This window comes from Octopus bimaculoides, chromosome 19 (genome assembly GCF_001194135.2).
Source record: "Octopus bimaculoides isolate UCB-OBI-ISO-001 chromosome 19, ASM119413v2, whole genome shotgun sequence".
NCBI classification, from domain to species: Eukaryota; Metazoa; Mollusca; class Cephalopoda; order Octopoda; family Octopodidae; genus Octopus; species Octopus bimaculoides.
The window spans coordinates 23,277,247-23,297,332 of NC_068999.1; the positions used below are offsets into that span (position 1 = coordinate 23,277,247).

General features: G+C 36.1%; 1 protein-coding gene across 1 annotated transcript in view; it reads left to right on the top strand.

Moving 5' to 3' along the window:
- Positions 1-20,086, top strand: part of LOC106873095 (protein O-linked-mannose beta-1,2-N-acetylglucosaminyltransferase 1) — a 154,814-nt gene that overhangs the window by 108,199 nt on the left and 26,529 nt on the right. Inside the window, exons 9-15 of the mRNA XM_052974899.1 lie at positions 7-116; positions 4,613-4,683; positions 9,544-9,619; positions 11,213-11,338; positions 12,842-12,900; positions 16,472-16,544; positions 18,602-18,730. Coding sequence (XP_052830859.1) covers positions 7-116; positions 4,613-4,683; positions 9,544-9,619; positions 11,213-11,338; positions 12,842-12,900; positions 16,472-16,544; positions 18,602-18,730 — 644 coding nt within the window. The remainder of the gene's footprint in view (positions 1-6; positions 117-4,612; positions 4,684-9,543; positions 9,620-11,212; positions 11,339-12,841; positions 12,901-16,471; positions 16,545-18,601; positions 18,731-20,086) is intronic.

Here is a 20,086-nt window from a genome sequence, read left to right on the forward strand (position 1 = left end):
AATGGCCAGATGATGAAATCAACAATCGGCGTCGGACATTCTGCTCTAAAGTTGAAGGTTATGGTAGTGTTTGTCAGTGCAAGGATCCTGCCCCAATTGTTTTCAATCCAACTACCGTAAGTTTCTTTTTTTCCTTATTATTATTGTTGTTAAAACATTTTCCCTTTTCCAGTTTAAAATTTTTATATATTTGCTATTAGGATGTCATCATCACATTTAACCCCTTTGTTACCATATTTCTGTTGAGATGCTCTGTGTTTCTTTCAATTAATCTTAATATATAAAACAGAGTTTGTGTATATGTGTGTGTTTTGTTGTGGTGAAAAAAATACTTTTTCTCAGAATATTTTGCACAATAATTTTTAAAGAAATCTGGACATCTTTCTTACTGCTAAATATTCGACTTCAAATTACGATTGTTAATTGTTGGAAGTCAAGTAGACTGAGATGTACATACAGTGTTATCGTATACAGTGGAAGTTCAATACAAAGTTTTGAACTCATTATCTTGTGGTTAGTAATCCATTACCTTAAATTTGAAGCCATTAAGTCTTTAAACATTATTTTACTGGGTTTAGTCTTTTGACTATCCCTATGATGGAGTATCACCTTCAAAAACTTAATTGATCATACTGATCTCAGTACGTATTTCAATCTGGCATTTATTTTATAGATCTCTACTTGATGAACTGCTAACTTTGAGAGATAGTGGGACACAATACTCAATTTAACAACAAATATAAGCACACACTCACACACACATTAGGTGCAGGAATGACTGTGCAGTTGAGAAGTTTGCTTCCAACCACATGGTTCCATGTTCAGTCCCTCTGCATGGTACCTTAGGCAAGTGTTTTCTACTATAGCTCTAGGCCAACCACAGACTTGTGACTGAATTTGGTAGACGGAAACTGCTGTGTTGTTCATCAGAAAATGACCGAGAAATGTGTTTACAAAGAAGAATTGTTTACTTCATACTCCTCATGTGCCAATTCTGCCCACAAGAAAGGAAGAAATTATACAATGTGGCTGTAAGTCACAACAACCCGGGCAACACTGGGGTGCATTGCCAATTTTAAATTGAACAAAGAATTTAGTAAAAAACTTAGTTATCATTAAGCTAGTGTTAGGAACATAAATTGTGACTAAGGTTTGGTGGAAGATTTTAATTCACAACTTTTGAAAACAAGACACTTGTACTCTAGAGCCAGAGGCGGTTTCAGCCGGGTTGATATCAAAAGGGTTAATATCCATTTTCCATGCTGTCATGGGTTGGATGGTTTGACAGGAGCTGCCCAGGATCCGTTTGTCTGCTTTAGCATAGTTTCTATAGCTGGATGCCCTTCTTAATGCCAACTACTTTATAGAGTGTGCCAGGTGCTTTTTATGTGGTACCGGCATGGGTGCTTCTATGTGATGCTGGTATGAGGGCTTTTTGCATGGTTCCGGCACAAGTGTGCTTTATGTGATGCTAGGACGAGTGCTTTTTACATGGTGCCAACACAAGTGTGTTTTATGTGGCACCAGCAAGTACTTTAGAAATAAGATTTCTTTTCCACATTTACAGATACCATTCTTATTCATAGGTTATCAGGTTATAATTTTGTACCAGAAAATATTTGCACTCAGACATATTAAATCTCACAATAAGATCAAAATTATAATTACTTGAAAACTTATATTTAAGTTCATTTGTCTTGTAAATAGTTTATAGTATTTCAAGCTAAGTTATATATGTATTGTACGTACATCTTTCTTGGTATAGAACAGCTAGAGTCGACCTACAATGAAGTTACTCAAAGCAGTGACTTCATTTGTTTACGTATAAAGTTTAGATTGGTTGAAATAATTAACTTAGCCATTAATTTTCTTTTCCATATCATATGTTTCAACTAGTAAATTCTATGATGATGTTGAAGTTTTACATATTTCACATATAAATGACATTGCAGTATAAGTATCATAATATTGTGTCCATTAAAATTGTTTCAGTTTTCAGGTGGACAAGATTTTATGATACTTGTAATGCAGTGCTATTGTCTCATCATCATTTAACATTCACTTTTCCATGTTTGCATGAGTTGGACAGAGTTTATTGAGGCAAATTTTCTGTGGCCAAATGCCCTTCCTGTTGCCAGGCTTCATCTGTTTCCTAGCAAAGTAGTATTGTCCCATGGCCAGACATGTTCTTGTAGAATATTGGAAGCGAATGATTCTGCTTGTATGACAGTGAAACCATTTTACAGCTATTACATGATGTCAAGACAAGGGGACACAAACATACAAGAAATTTCAGGTGTGGAAACAAAGTCTGGAATCTAAGGGTCTTAGGGTTAATTTAGCAAAAACTGAAGTCCTAATAAGTAGGAAAACAGACAAATCACAAGTCCCTTCTGGGAGATGGCCCTGCTCAATATGTAAGAAGGATGCTGGTAGAAACGCTATATGTTGTACCCAGTGCAATCTTTGGGCACATAAAAGTGTAGCGATATCAAAGGAAGGTTAATGGAGAATATAGTTTTTATGTGTAGGTACAATAAGCACTAAAAATACACAGACAATAGGCTCCCTCAAATGCTTGGGTGGTTCATTAGAAGTAGTAGATAGCTTCTGTTGTCTAGGGCAGGGGTTTTCAAACTGTGGTCCGTGGACAGCAAATACTTTTTATGGGCAATTTGATTTTATATGTTTTTTAATCGAAATCTTTTAATTGACAAACCTATTTGTTAAATACTGTTAAATAAATAAATGTAAAAATATATGTTATTTTAAGCAAATATTTATGTATAAATTTCATAAGCATTTATAAGGGGTCCCTAAGGTAAAGCCTGAAATATAAAGGGGTCCGCAAGTCAAAAAGTTTGAAAACCCCTGGTCTAGGGGTCCAAGTTAGTAGTAGGGGAGGGAGTTCTGAAAGTGTAGTTGCTGGGATAAGAACAGGCTGGGCAAAGTTCAGAGAGCTTCTGCCTTTGTTAGTAATTAAGGCCTTTCCCTCAGAGGGAAAGGCAGATTGTGTGATGCCTGTATACATATAGCTATGTTATATGGCAGTGAAACATGGGCTTTGACTACAGAGGACTTGAGAAGGCTTGAAAGAAATGAAGCTAACATGCTCCACTGTATGCATAATGTCAGTGTACATGTATGACAGCATGTAAATGATTTAAGAGGAAAACTGTGTATAAGAGGCACCAGATGTATGCAAGAGAGCCGATTGCGCAGGTTTGGTCATGTGATACGTATGGATGAAGGCAGCTGTGTAAAGAAGTGCCAAGCTCTAATTGTGGAGGGTACCTGTGGAAGGGGTAGACAAGACCTTCAGATGCTGTGTCTCACTGAGGAAATGAGAAGGGACCAGGAGATGTGGTGATTTGCTGTACTTGATAAGATACATCAAGCTAAGTAAAATTGTTGTCTTCCACACATACAAGGTTGTCCTTTCAGGTGCTGGTGCCATTTAAAAAGCACCTGTGCTGGTGCTGCATTTACACACCTGTGATGGTGACATAAAACGCACCCAGTACACTCTGCTAAGTGGTCGACATTAGGAAGGGCATCCAGCTGTGGAAACTATGCCACAGTAGACAATTGGAGTCTGAACAGCTCCATGTCAAACTATCCAACTCATGCACCATCTGCCAAATCTACTCACAATACTTTGATTGGCTTGTATATGTGTAAAACACATAAACATTGAAGTTTATCATAACACATCTATGTATTGATGTGAAGTGGAAAATATTTATGACTGAATGAATCCCATTTCCTTTCTTCAACAGTTAACTTCACTGTGCTTAATCATTTAGTGCAATGCTTATCATGTCTATAAATGTCTAAATAAAGTGATGGAAATTTTGACTTTGGAGTTCATAGTTATTATGTTTAAACATCCTTGACCTCTTAAGAAAAGAACACTGCTTTGGAACATCACATTGTTTCACTTAACCCTTATTTCTATTTCCACTCCAATTTCTCAACTTTGTGTTAAAGGACATCCTGTTAAAACATTTCTTAGATATTATGCCAGCAGTTGTGTTTCTGAAACATCTAAAGTAGCACTGTAAAATGTGTAAGAATATTTATTTGAGAAAATATATCTAATAACATCATCATCATCATCATCATCGTTTAAAATCCGCTTTCCATGCTAGCATGGGTTGGACGATTTGACTGAGGACTGGTGAAACTGGATGGCAACACCAGGCTCCAATCTGATCTGGCAGAGTTTCTACAGCTGGATGCCCTTCCTAACGCCAACCACTCAGAGAGTGTAGTGGGTACTTTTACGTGTCACCCGCATGAAGGCCAGTCAGGCGGTACTGGCACATCTAAAAAAAAAAAAAAATAGGGGAAATGAAACAGAGATTATTGTCAAAGGAGTTTGTGACAGAAAGGAAATAGTTCTAATGAAAGCCAAGCTGTGGGTTCATCTCTTGTCAAGAACTTCCTGAGGTGGAATTGTGATCACCTCAGGAATAATCATCTGCATGTTTAGATTATTGTATACATACATATATTCATCAATAGTTTTTTTTTTTATGATATATATGTTGTTCATTTATATTTGAGCTTTATTTAAGTTATTGGTAATTAAAATTATTTTCCTCCACAGCTCCCACAACAGAAAATCTCACAGGTGCCTGTAGCTGTGATAGCAAGTGACCGGCCGCACTATTTGTACAGGTTTGTTGAAATCTTTTGGCAAATATAACAACTGGCTTATATTTATTTACTTATGAATTTTAGAACCTTTGTCGATTACTTTTATGGCAGAGGTAGACACTTTTTACACAACTATGTTTTGGGAAAGCATATGACGTTTCAATTAACTATTTATATATGAATAGTTAAGTTGACTAGCTTTATGAAACAAGTGTTGGACTTGAGTTCACTCCCTTTACTAAAGAAAAGTTGCTAATATTTTTTTTTAAATCTCTGTTTCAAAAGTTTTCTTTGAAAATATTCTATTCGTCTCTTATTTTCATTTATTGGATAGCAGCCATGTTGGAATACACAGCCTTTGAGAGATGTTCATATTGATTCCAATATTTATCTCAGTCTAGTATTTATTTTATCCCTTTTTGTTTATTGAACCACTAAATTATATGATATAAAGGGACTTTGCATAAACACAACTTTGGTTTAAGTGGTATAAACACACACACACACATATAATGATTCTACTTAGGCATGGCGTTACTAATAACTAGTTGTTAGTGTTCAATATACTTATGCTTCAGACCAGTGCTTCTCAACCAGGGTCCATATAAGATTTTGTTGTTAAAATTTATGTGCAATAAAATCAGTTATATTTCTACAATACATAAAATATTAAAAAATTTTTTTATACAATTTCAAATAATATTTAATTATAAAAATATAATGGGATTTTTTTTAAACATTCAATGGCTATGGAGAATCCAGTGCAGGAAAACAGGAATGAAAGGGATCCATAGGCAAAAAAAAATGGTTGGGAACCACTGCTTTAGACTATTTGCATGTAATATCAATTAATAAATGTCGAAAGAACAGGCGTTGCGTAATCTCTATACACTCAGAACTATGTGCTTGTGCAACATCCTATAGGTTTCTTAAAACCATGAAAATGAAGTGTATGTTTATTTCAGAAAGCTGTTATATAGTGCCACCTGACTAGCTCCCATGCTGATGGCATGTAAAAAGCACCCACTACACTTGGAGTGGTTGGCATTAGGAAAGACATCCAGTTGTAGAAACTGTGCCAGATCAGATTGGAGCCTGGTGCAGCCTCCTGGCTTACCAGTCATTAGTCAAACCATCCAACCCATGTCAGCATGGAAAGCGGATGTTAAACGATGATGATGATATATATATATATATGGCAGGTTTCCAAAACTACCAAATTCCTCACACAAGGCATTGGTCTGTCCAAGGTATCGCACAATGGGATTGAGCCTGGAACCATTAACTTGCAATCAAACCTGTTACCCATGCAGCTTTGCCTACGTGGGCTTTATAAATATTTGCCTTTCAGTTCTATATTGCCTGAATTCCTTTTAGATTTTTCTGATAATTCCAATTCATTGTTGTACAGTTGCCTGTACCATGCCATCTAAACAAGATATACTAATCATAGTAAAAAGGTGCTGGAAAAGTATAACTTTGTTAGTATTTCATATCAAATCTAATGATAAATGAAAGGCAATCTTTAATACATTAAATGTATAGGGAAATGCCAAGTTGAAGCTGTGAACATTGAAGGAGTTACCTTACAATTAAAATATATTATAATTAATGGTCATAGAGGCATAGGAGTGTGGTAAAAAGTTTGCTTCTCAACTACATAGTTCCTGGTTCAGCCCCACTGTGTGACACTTTGGGAAGTTGTCTTCTACTATAGCCCTGGGCTGACCAAAGCCTTGTGAGTGGGTTTGGTAGACAGAAACTGAAGGAAGCCCATTGTATGTGCGTGTGTATATTTGTCCTTCACCACTGCTTGACAGCTAGTGTTGGTGCACTTACATCCTCATAATGTAGTGGTTCGGCAAAAGAAACTAATACAATAAGTACCAGGCTTTATGAAAAAGGAAAAGTACTGGAATTGATAAATTCAACTAAAACTTTTCAAGGAGGTGCCCCAGCATGGTTGCTGTCTAATGACTGAAACAAGTATAAGATAAAAGATTATACAATATTGTTATTTGTAGTCCTGTTGTTGTTTAGCTCCATGTCAATTCTGATGAGTAGGTCTATGATAAACTGCATTCCAATAATGAGTATTCCATTTTTTACAAGGATATGGTGTGTCCAAGACCACATTCTTCAATATTTCCTACCATCCTTTAAGACAGGAAGATGTGATTTGAGGCAGATTTGGTTGCTATTTCTAATGGGTTGGATAATTATGTAAAGACTTAGTTGTGCTGTTTGCACACAAATTGGAAATAGTGTCTTAAAACACATCTATTTATATTTTTTACTTTTATCAGTCATTGGAATACTGCCATGCTGGAGCACCACCTTAAAAGGTTTTTGTCAAACAAATCCACCCAAGTAATTATATTGTTCCTTTAGTCTAGTACTTATTCTATCAGTTTCATGTTACAGAGATGTAAACAAACCGATACTGTTAAGTGATGGGGTGAGGGAGACAAAACACAAACACACATCCATGTGTGTGCACGCATGCATATATATGGCAGGCTTTCACAGTTTCCATCTACCAAATTCATTGACAAGGTATTGGGTGGCTTGGGTTATAGTAGAAGACACTTGTCCAAGGTACTGCACAGTGGGATCAAACATGAAACTACAAAGTTGCAAAGAGCGCTTCTTAACTACACAACCATGCCTGTGCCTAAATGTAGAATTCCAGATGGAATACTTTTGTGTGAGAGAGATTATCTGTTTTATATAGATTAAGACTATTATACATGCTATTTGTAACTGTTGTGGACTCAATAGCTTTTGAAATTGGGTTTTAAATATTTCATCTGTCAGCTGGTTAATGCTGCAGATGTTGGGAACCCACAAAACAATATTCAACAATGCACACAGAAGATAGATATTTAAGTGTGATTAATGTCCACTTGAAAGGTTCTCACATGTAGTCCTAACTCAAAGTGATTATGCACTGATATGATATACAGAGGATTAATCAGCAAGCCTCTACTTAGTCGCTTGGGTTATGATAAATAGTGACCAAGTCTCCTTCAAATTACATCTTGCTGTGTTTAAAAGAATAATATGGTTCTCTATATATTGGCAGGGTGGGGGGAACCAGATGGATGCTCATGGATGGAATGCTTTTTGATCATAGCTCTATTTGGGTAGGCATTGACCTCAAGCTTATATTTTTAGAATACCTAAAGATTGTTATTTGATTAAGTCTGCATACCTCACTGAGAATGTTAGCATGGCTAGCTTGAAAAATCAAAAACAGCAATCAGTTTATTTTGTTGTTATAGTTGTTTCATCACCACATTATTATTAATACTATCATCATCAATGTTTATTTATCTACTCAGATAAGTTAAGTAGGTCTTTCCAGGCTCAAGTCTATCCAGTCCTGTTACTATTTCCAATTTATGATTTACCTCTCTAAGTTATCTTCTGTAATTTCTATGAACGCTACTCAGTTTAACTCTGTTTCAGTTATTCTTGAACTCGATATTCTTCAGTATTCTCCAAATTAAGCCTCACTGTGTTTTCTTTTCTCTCATATTTAAATATCGTTTCATATTTATTCTAAATACAGATGTGTTTTTTAGACACTTGCAATTTCTCTTTATCATTATCATTTGCCCAGTTATTCATATTAACAATATAAAGGTACAGGTGCGGTTAAGAAGCTTGCTTCCCAACCATGTGGTCTTCGGTTCAGATCCACTGGGCAGTACACTGTGCAAGAGTCTTCTACTATAGCCTTGGGCCAACCAAAGCCTTGTAAGTGGATTAAGTAGATGGAAACTGAAAAAAGCTCATCTGGCCACTCTTAGTTTTTAAAATTTTACATGATAGAGTGTTTATTATCTCATTTTATATGAGAGCTATGGCTAATAGCAGTGACAGGGAAAACTGCTATCTCCATCTCTAACAGTATAACATTTATTTATTTATTCCTTTTGTAATATTAGATTTTAACATTATATCATTTTCTGCATCTTAAATCTTAAATGAATTATAAATGACTAGTTCTCTGCTGTCTTTAAAATTGATTATTTTTGCTCCAGTCTTCATTATTTCTTTTCCTCCTCCCCTCCATCACCATAGCACTCCTCTTTCTCACTCATAATATCCCATGCTAATTCCTAGCAACCCTGTTGGTTTCTTTGGGCATGTAGTTGTCTTCAGTTAATCTCCATCACCTTTTTACTGATAGCTTCTATTATATTGATTTCATATGCAGGTACAAGAATTTTATAAAGAGTAATTACCTGGGTATGCAGGTATTTTGAAAATACCTCATTGAATGATGACCATGCCCTGCATGGTTATGGGCTGCCCTTTGGAAAGACATAACATCTATTTGGCCTCCCTGCCAGGGATATGGTGAAGTCATGGGACTGCAACATAGCAGACTGTGAAGAGGCAGCGAAAGAGCTGAACTGAGCCAACAGTGCTTCTTATATTGATGCTGAGCAAAGGAATCCTAGCAAATCACCGGTCAGAACCACCTAGCTCTGTCAAGAGAGTAACTACAACACATCCATAGGGATGGCATGCATGTTTGTGTAATTTGCAAATGAAAGATCCACTTTGACTCAAGCACCCAATTCAAATTCATAATGGAATTGGATGATGACAGAGAGTCATGGAAAATATTGAAAAAAAAATTGATTTGAACAAATGCTGATATATTGCTTATATTCACTATAAAACCAACTGGTTTATGGTAGGATTTGAATTCATAAGCAAGAAAGAGTAAACTAATTCAGCAAAGCATTTAGTTTCATATGTTGTTCTCTCTACCACATTTCATTACCTGAGATTATTTCATTTCATATAAAATGTCATTTCTCTTATTAAATATCGTTATATCTGAAATATCCCTCTTCATTGCAGAATGTTGCAGTCAATCTTGTCAACTCCTGGAGCTAATCCTGGCATGATAACAGTATTTATTGATGGTTACTATGAGGTATAGAATATAATTATTGTGTCTTTTCTTAATTTTCCATTTTAATTACTGTTGATTCATTGATCAATTCTATGTGACAAAGTGTAATATAATGGTTAGATTCTGAGAATTAATTGTAAGTGGAAAACCTACATTAAAAAAAACACAAAAATTATATTCACTTTTTGTTTATTTCTTGCGATCACAAAACTTTTGGCACATCACTCTGACCTGGACACTGCAACAGTTCCACTGTAGATATTTGAAACTAAGTTATTGGTTAGTTCTTATAACTTACATGTCACCTGCCAGTGTACCTAAGATTAAACAATACTTTAAGCAGAGCCTATCTGCAGTTTAATGTAGCTGGCATCTGAGTGTAGCCATAAACTCTTGGAAACTGATTTCACAACACCACTTTCAAATTAAATTTAATAAATCTAAGCATGTTTTAGCTTGACTGTAAAATATTGTAGTGAAAAACAAGCATGAAAGATATTAAGAAAAATTAAGTAGGTGATAAAATTGAAGTGAAGTTTTCCTTTTTTTATGGAATAAGTAAAGTCAGTTGAGTTGATATTGTTTATTGCTGGTGCTTTTTTTCTTTTGCCAAGAATAATGGAGAGATAAAAGATGACATTCTTTAACCCTTTAGTAGTCAGATTATTCTGCCAAAAGTAATGCTTATTTAGTCATGTTGCTTTGAATTAATCATGCATTATCTTGAAGCTTTGAGATTTTGATGAGGTAACTGTTAATTTTTAGAATAATACTGTAGGATTGGTGTGAGAGGCAACATCTGGCCAGTTTGAACATAATGCAGGTTGAATATTTTGGCCAGATATAGCCAGTCTAAATGCTAAAAGGTTAAAAGATAAATATCTCATAGCAAAAAATAAATTAATTAAATTTAAAAATGCTAAGGAGAGTCTCTATAGTTGCCCAGTAGAAGATGGTACCAAAATATTCAGGAATCATGAGACAAGAAAAACTTAAGAGAACAGCCTGCATCCTGTAGAAGGTAGATCGAGGCTGTTGATGTTAATAGGTAACCTCCTTTGGATTGGAGAAATGAGTAACACCATAGTGATTATATATTGTTTTTTATACTCACTGATGATATCAGGACTGTAAGTTTAAATGAAACTAGGGTGAACTTTATATACAAAACTGGCTTGAAGTAAAAATCCAATTATTCAGCCTCAGATAAAAATTAATGAAGCAGAAATCTTGTGACCCAAATTTAATCTTCACAATCTTTTGTTTATTAATGCTGAAAGCAGCATTACATTAACTTGCTTTCTGAGAACTGTTTAACCCTTTTGATACCAATTCATCTGAGAGTGTTCCGGGTTCTCTGATATAGAACTTTTTGTTTAAAGTGATCTGAATTAAAACCTTCCATCAAAATTTCATGTTACTCTGTGCTCCAAACACCAGCTTACCAGTGTCAAGATTATTTTACTAACCTTATTATTTTCAAAATTAATTGGAACGAAGACAGTGTATTTCAACAGAAATATGGTAACAAAGGGGTTAAATGTTTGCTATTCGTTAGTGAGAGTTTTAATATGTCTTCTTATTCATTTCATAAGAAACTGTTTCTTATTTCAGGAACCTCTTGAAGTAACTAAATTATTTGGTTTGATTGGAGTACAACATACACCACTTGGAGTTAAAAATGCCAGGATATCACAACACTATAAAGCCAGTTTGACTGCAACTTTCAATCGTTACAAGGTAATAATTCAAATATTTGCTAGTAGTCTTTCCTTGAATCAGGTAGGAAACAGAGTTGTTAGAGTGTAAGATATACTACTTCGTGGGTATTTGATTTGACTTTCTGAGCTCTGAGTTCAAATTCTATGGTGGCCAGCAGTAACTTTCATCTTTTTAGAGTTGATAGAGAGAACTACTTATCAAAGGCAGTGGCTCGGCAGGACTATTAGAACTTCAGGGGGATGCCTTGGGGATGTCTCTTTCTACTTTTAGTGTTCTTATTGGAATGCTTGCGATGGGTCTGGTGCCAAGTTGTATCAGCGTTACCTTTCCTTTGGTCATTATCAATCAGGGCCAGTGGTGTTGATTGAGTACAGAATAGCATTGTTATCTCCTGTAATATATCCAGCACCAACCTCATCATCTCCAGTTTTGTGCAACCACTGCCACCATCATCTTTTTCACTTATTCTATGGTGGGTGTCATTCATAAAAATATCTAGATACAACCTTTGGTTCAGTTTTCTGGCAGTTTCTGTCAATCTTCTATAGAAGTGAGTTTTCCTTATCTCTATTTGTCTCTGTTAATGTTGTCCCTCAACCATGTAGTGCAGTTGCTCAGATTCTTTCGTGATTGCAAGACATTGACAGTTAAAAATTATTTTCATTTGATATACATCACCTTATATACAACAAATGGTAAATATCTTTGCTGGCTTGCTTCAGGCAAAACGTTTTCACTTGGTAACATAGCTTCATGTTCCATTAGTATCGTTTCTTATACATCTGCTTTACTCTTCACATATTTTACTCTCAGCCCTAGTTTAAAGTATAAAATATTCGAATCTGAGGAAACAAATTATGTTCTATTGGTAGATTATCCAAATAGTGAAATAAATTTTATACCTTAAAGACAAAAAAAAAAAAAAAAAATAATAATAATTCAAAGGGTAGAACCCTTTGTCATAGTTCTGCCTGTAACAGAGACTCTGCAACCAGTTTATATCAGGTTTACTCTGTCCTGAAGCCCTTAAAGTATTGTAAATCATGGGAGGCTTGTTGAATGTTTGTCTGTAGCAGATTGAAAACTTAGAGGCAGAGAGAGGTTATTATAATCTGACATTTATATTATCTTATTCTCCATATATGCATTTTTCTTGATATTCCTGTCATAATTTACAAACTCATCAATGCTGTCACACTATTTTACCCTCATATCTGCATCCACACACCTTTTTTTTCAGTTTCACCATTACATAAATTATCTCCCTTGTTCTCTCACCGTATATCTTTTTTTTTTGCCATTCCATACTTCCCCTCCATTCGTTTGCTATTACATATCTTATCTTTATTGTTTTCCTCTCTATTGTTCTCCCATCTTATACCTCCTCCCCATTGTTCTTCCCTTACATATCTCTGTTGTTGTTCCACCATCCTCTTCTTTATTTTCTCATCATTTTCCAATATTCTTCCATTCCATCTCACCCACTCTCCTCTACTGACTTCTATTTCATTGTTTTTACAGGATGCTGAATTTGCCATCATAGTGGAGGAAGATTTAGATATATCCCCAGACTTCTTCAAGTAAGTCATCTATTAGATTGTCATCTATTTTTACTTACCTCTTTTTGCAGTGCTAACAGTTGTTTAAAAGTAAAATACTTCTTGACTATTATTTAATTTATACTATTGACCTTTCTGTCCAACATTATGCAAATAATGTTTCATCAGAAGAGTGGAAGAATATATCCTCATTAAAAGATGTGCAAGTTCATTTTCTAATAGGACAATTTGTCTGGCATATACCTTATAGAATTTGGTGGACAGACTGCACCAAAGCCTGTCACATACTTGAGCATTAAGGATGTATCTTGGCAAGAAAACCAAAATATTGCTTTCAAATAAAACTACTCTATATAATATTTGTTCCACAATAAGTTATCCCTTATCATTTTGGTACCTGAGATGCTATGAATTAATTAGAGATTGGCTCATTAGAGACCTATAACCAACAATGCTCTTGTACATACTACCATCACCATCAGCAGCAGTTTTACATTTATTTCTCCACATTGGCTTGTTGGATGGGAACATCCTGAACACAATATGGACAGCATGTGCAGCATCAGTACCATGTAAGCACAAAAAACATCCCACGAGTGCAATTTGGGAGACGGCAGCAGTCAGACTTGCCAGGAAAGAGTGCCGTAATGCTGAACGAGAATACAAACTGCATAAATCAGATATAAATAGGAAAAAGCGCAATGAATTGTCCAACCATCTCAAGCAGGTGACAAAAATGGCAGTACTTGAATTTGAGCAGCATATAGCAACCAACCCTGACAGTAAGGTGTTCTGGAAGTATGTACATTCAAAGCAGAGACATCACTCTCCAGTTGGTCCTCTTCGCAATCCCCACACGAGCCAGATTACTGATGATCCCCAAAAATGCACAGAACTCATTGCTGAATGCCTATGCAGGCATTTTTACTGTCATAAACCAAAACATACCATCTCCACCACCTGTGACACTAAATTCTATAACAACTCTGGAATTTATACTTGCAATTCTGAGACATCACCTTAAGAATAAACGCAATTATGCCGCTCTTGGTCTTGATGGCGTTATGTACTTACTTCTCAAATGTGGTGGGTATTTTCTTCTGCACCAACTTTCACTCTTCTTTCAGTTCCTTCATTCTCAACTAAAAAGAGGTAGTCATGGTTTTAGGACAGCATTCTTCACCCTATGAGATGTCATCTAGTGTACTGCAGGGATCTGTTCTTGGTCCTCTTTTGTTTGTTTGCATACATTAATGACATAGATGCCAGCTTAAAGAATGCCACAGTGCTGAAACATGCAGATGATATCAAGATATACCTTGAGATAAAAAGGACAGATCCTGAACACCGTAGATCTTTCCTGCAATCAGACCTGGATACAGTGCCGCAATGAGTCATGGACTGGCAACTCAAGCTGGCTGTGGACAAGTGTACCACCATGCATTTTGGGAAGAAAAGCCCAGCGTCCACATACTCTCCACAACACTAATATCAAGAAGTCTTCTTGTGAACGTGACCTGGCATTACTATCAGCAGCGATTTGTACTGGACAAAGCACATCTCCAAAATTGTTAAGAAGGCTGAGGGTGTCTTGGCATCACTCAGTGAGACCATCGTCAGCCACTCTCCGGTTATCTAAGGCTGTATATGGCTATGGTGCGGCTACACTTGGAATTTGCATCACCAGTCTGGAACCTCTATCTTGCAATTTCCCTCCTGGAAACTGTTCAGAGAGTACAACCAAGCGAATACCCTCCATCAGGCATTTACCATACTCTAAACGCTTTGCTTCCCTGAGCATAGATATATTGAAACTCTGACATCTGGCAACTGACTTGGTAAACACCCACAAAATTATTAGCCATTGTGCCAACAACCATCTCGAGCTCCATGTGTCTAACACACGTGGGCATGCCTACAAAGTAAGAAAATAGCACAGCTCCCATGACTTTTGGAAACATATTTTCACACTCAGAATTGCTGAAGCATGGAACAAATTACTTGCATTGGTTGTTAGTCGCTGAGACATTGCATCCTTTAAAACCTCCATGCTTCCTAAAATTCGCCAACACTACACCTGATGTATCCCCCTCCATTTGCATGCACACATGTATATCATGACTCGTACACTGTTCACTTTCCTGACTTTTGCACATAATTCTATGTACTGCACATGCACCTTTGATGAGTTGTAGTGCACCTGAAAACTATACACAATAATTTCATTATTATATTATTCACAGTTACTTCCCCTGTAGTCAGATAACCAGTGATATTTGTATAGGACATGTCATGCTCACATTTTCCCCATGTTAACATGGATTGAGCAGATCACAATGTCTTGTCACCTATCACAGTCCTTTGTCTTGCAATGACTATAGTAGAGATAAATAATTTCAAATATGGCTCTGTGTGTGTGCATGCATATAACAAATGAGAAAATGGAATTTATGATATTCTTTATTAATCAAATCAATCCTCTTGACCCATCTTGCATTGGTGCCTTGCAGGTGAGATACTCTACAACTAGTCAGGTGACTTTTCGAAAGGTATCTTGCTCAACAAACTCAAATTTTGCTTGGTTCTATTATAATGCATGTCATCATTTAGACAAGTATACACATGTTCGTGTAAGCACACATGTAGAGACACATACAAATACGCCATGGGCTGTGTTGTGTTCTTGAGCAAGACACTCTATTTCACATTGCTTCAGTTCACTCAGCCATAGAAATGAGTTACAGTGCCACTGGTGCCAAACTGTATCGGCCTTTGCCTTTCCTTTGGATAACATCTGTGACATGGAGAGTGGAGGCTGGTATGTATGGGCGACTGCTAGTCATTAACAATCTTGCCCAGATTTGTGCCTTGGAGGGTAACTTTCTAGGTTAAATCCCCATGGTCATTCATAACCAAAGAAGGTGGGTCTTTATCCTTTATACTCACACACAATTAACACTCATTCACTGCAACCTTGTACTTCATAGCTTTATCAAACACTTCGAAAAGTTGGTCAGCATCCAAAAGTCTGCCATTTGAAAACACTCTGGTATCTCCTGCTATATTTCCAGCTAAATTAAAATACCATCTAATCCCTCTCCTTATTTTTATTATTACTTCACTCTGTATATTATTGATCATTATATAATTGATTCTTCATCTACTTTGTTACTCTGGAATGGAAAATTACAAAAGTGTTCAGTTATTCTAAACCAGAAACATTTTAATGTAAAGAAAGGTGACAAGCTGGCAGAATCATTAGTGACATTTAGTGACATTTGGTCCATCTTTACGTTCTGAGTTCAAATTCCACGAAGGTTGATTTTGCTTTTTGCCCTTTTGGAGTCAATAAAATAAGTACCGGTCAAGCTCAGAGGTAGATCTAATTGACTTACACTCTCCCCTGAACTTGCTGGCCTTGTGCCAAAATTTGAAACCAACATTTGAATGTAAAGAAGCTTCAACTTTTCCATCCAATCTCCAAACAATTATAATAAATCACGAGGTTATCCTTGTATTTGCCATTTTGAGATAATGATATCATTCTTTTGATTTGTATTTAAAAATCTGTTGTCATGCTTTGTTATTTCAGTTACTTTAGTCAGACAATGCATCTGCTAGATGAAGATCCCAGTATTTACTGTGTGTCAGCATGGAATGATCAGGTTAGTATGGCATTTTATATATTGCTTTTATTGTTGTTGTTTAACATGGAGTTGGCCACGGGGGGACAAAAGCAGACTTACCATCAAAGGCACTCTAGCTATGGTCATCCCATTTTACTTTTTCCCGATGGGTTACACCTCAGACTACATTATCCATTGTCTTTTAATTTTTTTTTTAAATGGTAGCATGTGGGATGAAAGAGATGTGGTTGCTATTTCTAGCAGGATGAGCAACTATGTACATGCTTCTCTATTGTTTCATATTTTATTCATCGGTTTATACTACTTTCTCTTATTACATATTTCATCAACATTAAAATGTGATGAAATAACAAGAAAAGGAGGGCTCAATTAGTGATAAACTCAACAATAATAGGGCAGAAGCTTGAGTCACTATGTTAGTTGTTGATGTTAAAAGCCCTAGTTAGACTGTCATTATTTATTTATGCGCCCTTTTAAAGCTTAGCCAGGCTCATGGGCTCGGTTTCCCAGTTTCTATAGTGTATGTCCCCCCCCCCCCCAGCTGGATGGGATGCCATTCCATCGCAGCGTTAGTCAAGAAACAGGAAGAAAGAGTGAGAGAAAGTTGGAGCAAAAGAGTACAACAGGGGTTGCCACCACCCCCTGCTGGAGCCTCGTGGAACTTTTAGGTGTTTTCGCTCAATAAAAACACACAAGCCTGGTCTGGGAATTGAAACCACGATCTTCCGACCGCGAGTCCGCTGCCCTAACCACTGGGCCATTGTGCCTCCAGTTAACCTGTCATATTGACCTATAATGAAAGACATTCTAGCTTTGATCATCCTATTCATTTCTCAATTTAATAATAAAATTCTTTGCAAGGTGAAATGTCAGCCACTGTCATGCAGCTGTCTATGACGAACATCGACTGCATCAGTTTCATCAGCTTCAGAAGACAGACAAAGGTTATGAGCACAGACTAAACCATTTAAAACAGAGAAAAAAAAGTCTGCTATGTTCCCTATTCAGAAGCAGCACTTGCTGTCAGATACGGACTTTTAATTCATGAACCATATGTCCACTGTCTTATTTTAATAATTACAAATGGTAGGCTGTGAAGTTGCAGAATCACTAAATGGCAGACGACATAGTATTGCAAAACATTGCCTCTTGATACCAACATGGCTCCAACAGCCAAGTCAACAGCTGGGAAACTGCAGAGCAACCCAGCTAGCCAACTTGCCCAGTGAAGAAGAAGTAGTTGCACGCAGCTAGATGTCTTGTATAATGTAGCTCTTCATCACCTGACTCTACACTTCACAACTCTTGGTCAACTGACTACCACATGTTCACTCCCCAGTTAATATAGTCCTCCTCATAAAGCACACCAAAAATTAATAAGGAGAATGTGCAGCATGCCTTAAATCAGTCATGCAATCAATGAACATTATTTCTCATTAGAATTAGGGATCTATTATTTGTTTTCTTTTGTAGAAGTAGAGAATAATATTTCGAGTAGTATTATTTTAAATTATATTTATCAGATTAGTTCTATTTGCTACAGATGATTGCCTACTGAGCTATAATAATATTCTGTAGCTTACTGTCACAGCAGCTAGAACTTTACTCTCTTTTTCATAACAATACTTAGTGACATTTCTTCTGACCCTTTACATTCTGAGTTCAAAACCCACAGAGGTCAGCTTTGTTCTTCATGCTTTTGGGTCCATTAAAATATGTACCAGTTAAGCACTGAGGTCAAGGTAATTGACTGTCCCCGCCTCAAATTGCCATCTTCTGCTAAATTTTGAAACCATTAATTAAGAATGAGACATTTTGTACAAAGTAAATTACTTTTGTGCTTTGTTCAGGAATGTAGAACAACGCCTATCTACAAATACAGGATTTTCAATAATGGTTTGTAGTTATATTCTACAGAGATACATCATTTGTATCATGCAGCAATATGAACAACAAGTATTTTCAATGCTGGAAAATGGCACAATATCTATATGCAGAACAGAAAGCATTTTCTGTATTGGTTTGTGGTTATTGTATTCTTCAGGAATATATTCTTTGTATTTTGTATCATATAGGGATATGAACATTCATGTAAGGATCCGTCACTTTTGTACCGCATTGAAACCATGCCTGGGTTAGGTTGGATGCTAAAACGTAAACTTTACAAAGAAGAACTAGAAGCACAGTGGCCAACCCCAGAGAAGGTGAGAATGTCTTTTTTGTTTTTTTAAAACAACTTTTTTTTATGCAATGTCAAGACAAGGGGAGACACACATATGTATTGTGTGTGTGTGTGTGTGTCTTCCCATTATTTTGAGGTTGTTTCTGTCATCTGTAAAGACAGTGTCATTATATAGACATTGTCATTGTTGATGTCAGCTGCAAAGCATACATTTCAAGTTCAAGCTAATGAACTGTTAAAGGGAAATAGTTCCTTACTTGGCTTCAAATGAGGGTTAGTGACTGGAAAGGGATTCAACCATAGCATAGAAAAATTTCCACTTTAAGTCCTGTCTGACCCATGCTAGTATGGAAGGCAGACGTTAAACAATGATGATGATGATATATATATTATTATGGAATAATTACTGTGAAGCATTGTGTAGAATATATTGTATAAAAGATCATGGGTAAGGCCAAAACAATGCGAAATAAATGCAAGGTAAAAAGACAAATATGTTAATTAATGTAGACTTATCTTGTATTCAATATTTCGGGATTATGACCTCATTTTCAAGAAATTGACGAATGTTGCCGATGTGCATGTGTGTGACACAGACATACATCGGCAACATTCGTCAATTTCTTGAAAATGGGGTCATAACCCGGAAATATTGAATACAAGATAAGTCTACATTAATTAACATATTTGTTTCCTTGTGATTTACTTTGCATTGTTTTGGCCTTACCCATGATCTTTTATACAATTTATTATTATTATTATTATATAGATATTTATATGTGTATATGTTTGTATTTGTATAGATATATAATGTAAAGAAAATGGAAAATGTGAACATAGAAATCAATTTACTTATATGATACTCACTTTCATGTCACCTACACACGTTTCAATTTCTCATCTTCATTCATGTTTTGCAATTAAAATTGTATTATGAATTCAAAAGGTAAAAATCTCTTCCGGGCAATATATTGACATATTCATTTAACATATTGACATATATTCATTTACATCCTAAATATATATATATATTGCAATTAAGAGTATGAAGACAGGGAAAGCCCCCGGCCCATCAGGTATCACTGCAGAGATGCTCAAAATATCTGGTAGTGTTGGCTACAGCCTAGTCACCCGTATTACGAACCAGGTGATACACGAAGGAGTCATACCCAATGACTGGTGTAGCAGCACCATAGTAAACTGTTACAAAGGTAAAGGTGACGCTTTAGATACTAATAATTACAGAGGCATCAAGCTGTTAGATCAGGTTATGAAAGTTACGGAGAGGGTCATAGCCCAACTAATTAGGGAGCAAATCAATTTAGATGAGATGCAGTTTGGGTTCGTGCCAGGTAAAAGCACCACTGATGCCATATTT